Consider the following 5,873-nt stretch of genomic DNA (forward strand, 5'->3'; position numbering starts at 1 on the left):
AAAGCTGTATAAAGGATTTATTTTGAAATTAATTTTAGTGTTTGCATTGACATAATAACTTTTTGAAACGACGGGTAACATTTTAAAAATATTTTAACAAATGATTAAAATGTTAATTACCTTTTTAGAAGCATCTATTTAAAAAGATTAATTCAGCGATAAAATTTCTATTATAAATGTTTTCAAACGCAGAACATGTTTTAAATCAATAACAATGTATCGGTTAATTTATGTGACTATTAATCATTAGCTTGTGTTGTCTCCTTTTAAAGCCCTATCTTTACCATCCACCTGTATTTTGTCTCTATTCTTATATCAAACTCATCATATCATTATACCAGTCACATCGGATTATTTCTTTGGATTTTCATATTGCATTTGATAGTCATTTAGGATACAAAAATTCCAAGAAAAACATGGAGGTATGCTGCAATATTTAGTTTTCTATGGAGCTATGGGGTCTTGTGGTATGACTGACACTCGCTTTCGGATCGGGAAGGTCCTGGATTCGAGCCACGCTCGGCGCATAGTTGAGTCCTTGGAAAAGGCTCTTTACTCACATTCTCTCACCACACTCAGGTGTAAAATGAGTACCTGGCCGTTAACATCGGTTATAATTTTTACGACCTAAACAACGATGTAAACGCCAGGTACTCATTTTACACCTGACTACGATAAGAAAATATGAGTAAAGAGCCTTTTCCAAGGACTCAACTATGCACCGAGCGCGGCTCGAACCCAAGAAGCGAGAGTCATACCACAAGACCACGTAGCCGCATTTATTGTTAGTATTCCATTGCCGTTTCATTTTAACAATTTACGACAGCTCAATACGTAAAAGTATCTGCTTTTGTAATTACGCCATTTTGAACGCAGATTTGACAACGTTTGAATGTAATGGGTGAAACCAATGTACATTTATTTGCAGGTCTGATAACCCAATTCCCTATGGGCTCATTGTTGCAATGGAAATCTCAAAAAATGACCCAAAATATCGTCCATTAAAACTATGTTAAACGAGGCCCATAAGCGGGTTCGGATGTTAGACCTGCATAAATGTACACGTCAGGTGAAACGTATTTTAAAAAGTCACAGATCTGAGTGATAAAAGCGATAGTTTAACTGTTAGGGTCGTTTCATGAAAGCACTAACTAATATATTATACTGGTTTAATTATTGTCAGAAACAAACTTTAAATAACTTACCATCATTTGATACCTTATTTAATTGTTCGAACGCCTTTATTTATAAAGAAAAAAAAGCTTTCTTGATTTATAATCCTACAACACGGCTATATTATAGTCTAATGTTATGACACTCGTCTCCGGATAGGAAGGTTCACGGTTCGAGATCCGCTTTGAGCGGTGGATAGTTGAGTCCTTGGAAAAAGGATCGTAATTCACATTCTCTCACCGTGCTGAGGAGTTAAGTGAGGTCCCGTACGTTAACAGCTTAACAGCGTTGTCTCTGTCCAAAAATAATGTGATATCGCCTAACAGGTGTCATGTGTAGTCCTACATGTTAAGCGCTTTGAGCACGTTTAGTAGATACTGCGCTATATAAATGCTTGTTTGTTTTTTATTTACTTATTTAAAGCTCAATTCAAAGGTTTATTTTTTAGGCAACTGCCAATATGAAATATACTTCTACATAGAATTTCCAACCAATACAGGAAACTTTAATAATTAAACAAAGGAGACTACCATATATAATTAAGGATATTGATGAATAATCAAACATTAATCACTATGTCTCTTTGTTCTTTGGGGGTCCCGATAGCTCATTGGTAGAGCACTTGCTTTACACGCAAAGGGACCTAGATCGATCCCGGGTGCAATCGAGATTTTTTGTTGTTGTCTGATTCCCCCTATTCACCCAGCAGTTAATGGATAACTGGGTCTGTTAGATCTGGAGAAAAGTTCTTTGCGAATACTAGCGTCAGATCTAAAGGGTAGCAATCAATTGCTATTGTCCGTTATTATTAGATACATGAAAACATGACATACAAATATTAGCGTCCGGTCTCTATATATTATATTATGCAATTTCACAGCGCACACTTCAGCTGTGTAGTAGGTATGTTTTTAGCCTAACTGTTTATAGTAATAGCATCTGTTTTTGTTTGGTCATGTGTTACACAAAGAGCAGGAATAGTAGCCTAAAGAATATCACGCGAAAGATATGACGGATAATGGTGAGCATTAATTGTTGTGTATTGTTCAAATTAATGGATTTTTTAACCAGGGATAATAATATTATGGTTTGTGCTACACATTGTGATAACAATTGTAATGGTTTATATTGTTTCGTTTTCAAAAGTATGTGAGATAGGTAGATAGATCTATAACGCTTTTATTCTCCTTTTAAATTGTGCGACACTCATGCATTAACATAATGTGTTAACATATTAATATTATAAAGTTTGATATCGGTTAATGAATATAGTTCTTTGATTTTGGGGTTCTTGACAATAAGTAGTTTTATAGGATTTTGTAGTATGCATTATAATAGAATGCAATGAGATTTGTATGTGGTCCCTGTGCACCGAAGTATAAATGGACAAATGGAACGATATATAGATAGATCGATAGATAGATAGATAGATAGATAGATAGATAGATAGATAGATAGATAGATAGATAGATAGAAATAGATTGATAGATAGATGGATGGATGGATAGATGGATAGATAGATAGATAGATAGATAGATAGATAGATAGATAGATAGATAGATAGATAGATAGATAGATAGATAGATAGATAGATAGATAAATTGGTAGGTATATAAGATAAATGGATAGATAGATAGATATATATATATATATATATATATATATATATATATATATATATATATATATATATATAATAGATAGATATATAGATAGATAGATAGATAAATAGATAGATAGATAGATAGATAGATAGATAGGTAGATAGATAGATAGATAGATAGATAGATCGATGGATAAATTGATTGATAGGTATGTAGATAGATAGATAGATAGATAGATAGATAGATAGATAGATAGATAGATAGATAGATAGATAGATAGATAGATAGATAGATAGATAGATAGATAGATAGATAGATAGATAGATAGATAGATAGATAGATAGATAGATAGATAGATGGATAGAAAAACCGATGGATAAATTGATTGATAGGTAGGTAGATAGATAGATAGGTAGATAGATAGATAGATAGAAAGATAGATAGAAAGATAGATAGATAGAAAGATAGACAGACAGCTAGATAGGTAGGTAGATAGATAAAGTCAGATTGGTCGATTGAAATATTGATAGAAGCGAGAAGAGAAGGTTAACGAGGGAGAGAGCGAGATATAGATAGAATGCGCTTGGCCAAGGAGTTCACAACATTGCCATCCGGAAGTATAACGGACCAACACACAAACTCTGTGTAACCATGAACTTTTATAGTCTGGTTAATACAGTTTAGTGAGAACAACTCACAAACGCGGATGGCAAAAACAATAACAAAGGCCTGAGTGACGTCATCTGCGCACTATCTATAGAATATAGAGTGATAATAGACAGAGAGAACAGATAAAGACAAAGTACACACACACACACACAGAGAGAGAGAGAGAGAGAGAGAGAAAGCGAGAGAAAAGGGGGGGGGAGGGAGGGAGAGAACTTTTGAAAAATGAATATCTTTATTGAAAGCGCAGTGACCGGTGACAATATACAACACACACAAAAAAACAGCGACAACAAAAACAAAACAAACAGACAAACAAAAATTTAAACAACAATCAATAAATCGTGAATTAAAGGATTCAAAATTAAATTAAACGCTCAAAAATTATCTTAACTCTAAAAGTTCGTTCCGCAACCTAAATAATAAATCTCCGAAAAAATACCGACTTTCTTCGAATGCTGTAAAAGACAGAGTGTTTATTGCGAGAGAAAGAGGGAGAGAGAGAGAGAGAGAGAGAGAGAGAGAGAGAGAGAGAGAGAGAGAGAGAGTTGGTCAGTTGTGTGATGAGTAGTCGTTGGGTTAACATTCCGCTCTCCTAACTATGCAATATTTTGTTATTTTACGAGAATTATAATTTTAAAAGGATTTTAGATTCATGGATTCTCATTTATTACGTGCACTCGTTGATATAGCAGATATAATATTATATCTAAATATAATACGCATGTATTTTAACGATTTCTTATAAAAGCCACACACCAGCCAAATTCTATTTTTAATGGAATACTTCGGCCATCGCCATCTTGAACCGTATGCGGAGTTCTCACAATCGCCTCGGTCCGAAAATTACCAAAAGCCGACGTATGTGCTTACCTATTTACGTCACAAATAGCAATTTCTTAACTGCCAGCACTGACCAAGTTTAGATTATCGCTCCACTATGTATTTTTAGCTACACACTGTGTTGACGTGATGCTATAGGCGGTATGCGCTTGCCATCCGGAAGTATAACGGACCAACAAACAAAACTTTGTGTAACCATATACCTGGATACCTACCTACCTGGATACCTCTGTATAGAGCTTTTAGACTTGGTGTAGTCTCCTTCGCTCCTCCTCATCTGTTAATGATTGGACCAATTTTTATAATTGAACTTGTTTCCTAGGGTGTTGCTTATCTCCAACTCTGCTTTGAATTTATTCAAATTTTTTGCTGATACTGTGGTTTCTTGTAGTTTATTCCAGTTATTTACAATTCTAGATGAAAAAAAGTTCCTTCTTTCATTTGTTTTAAAACGTTCTTTTTTCAGTTTCTTGCTGTTTCCTCGTGTCTGAATGTTCTTGTTTGGTTTAAGGAATCCTGCCTCTACCCTGTCTATTTCCCTTTACTATTTTATATGTTTGGATCATATCTCCCCTTCTTCTCCTGTAATCTAAGGTCGGGAGATTTAATTCTTTCAATCTCTCACAGTATGTTTTGTCTTTCAGGTGTGTGATAAGTTTTGTTGCTCTCCTTTGCACTCTTTCCAAACAGTCTTTGTCTCCCTCAAACTTCGGATACCATATGCAGTTAGCATATTCCAGCTTTGATCTAACCATAGTCTTGTAGATGGTAGTCATGTGTTTTGTTTTCAGATTCTTGAAATTTCTTTTCACTATTCCGAGTGTTTTACTAGCCTTAGATTGAACATCTTTAATTTGCTTCTTGAAGTTTAGCTTCCTATCAATAAATACTCCTAGGTCTTTTTCCCCATTGGATTTCTGCAGGGGTTTTTCTTTCATTATATAGTTTGCTTCTCTGTTGTTTTTTCCTAGGTGAAGAACTGCACATTTATCTACATTGAACTCCATCTGCCATATTTCGGACCATTCTTCAAGCTTTTTCAAATCTTGTTGTAAGGTGTTTCTTTCTTCTTCTGTATTAGCTACTCCATAGAGCTTAGTATCATCGGCAAAGATTTTACATTTAGATGATAGATTGTCTGGCAAGTCATTGATATAAATCAGGAAGAGAACTGGTCCCAGTACACTTCCTTGTGGAACTCCACTTGTTACCAGTCTCTCTGTTGATGCTGTTCCATTCACTATCACTTTTTGTCTTCTATCTTTGAGGAAATCTCGGACCCATTTGACTGTCTGATCATTAATTTGATACTGTTCCAATTTCCTGATTAGGCGCCAGTGTGGAACTTTGTCAAATGCCTTTCTGAAGTCGAGGTATATGACATCTAAATTGTTGCCTAATTCCAGGTCTCTCGTCCAGCCATCCATTGTTTCAAGTAGGTTTGTTACTGTAGACCTTCCCGCCATGAAACCATGTTGATCTTTGCTGAATAGTTTGTTCTTGGTCATATGATCAACCATTTCTTCTCTAATCAGCTATTCCATGAGCTTGCAGACGACAGATGTCAGGCTCACTGGTCTGTAGTTT

At 35.0% G+C, this 5,873-nt stretch overlaps 1 protein-coding gene across 1 annotated transcript in view; it reads left to right on the top strand.

Moving 5' to 3' along the window:
- Window positions 1-292: 292 nt before the first annotated feature.
- Window positions 293-5,873, top strand: part of LOC144972003 (sialin-like) — a 28,935-nt gene continuing 23,354 nt past the window's right edge. The window contains exon 1 of the mRNA XM_078913083.1: window positions 293-422. Within this exon, the coding sequence (XP_078769209.1) occupies window positions 417-422 (6 nt within the window). The 5' untranslated portion in view covers window positions 293-416. The remainder of the gene's footprint in view (window positions 423-5,873) is intronic.

This window comes from Berghia stephanieae, chromosome 4 (genome assembly GCF_034508935.2).
Source record: "Berghia stephanieae isolate SIO BIC M18660-M18661 chromosome 4, UCSD_Bste_1.3, whole genome shotgun sequence".
NCBI classification, from domain to species: domain Eukaryota; kingdom Metazoa; phylum Mollusca; class Gastropoda; order Nudibranchia; family Aeolidiidae; genus Berghia; species Berghia stephanieae.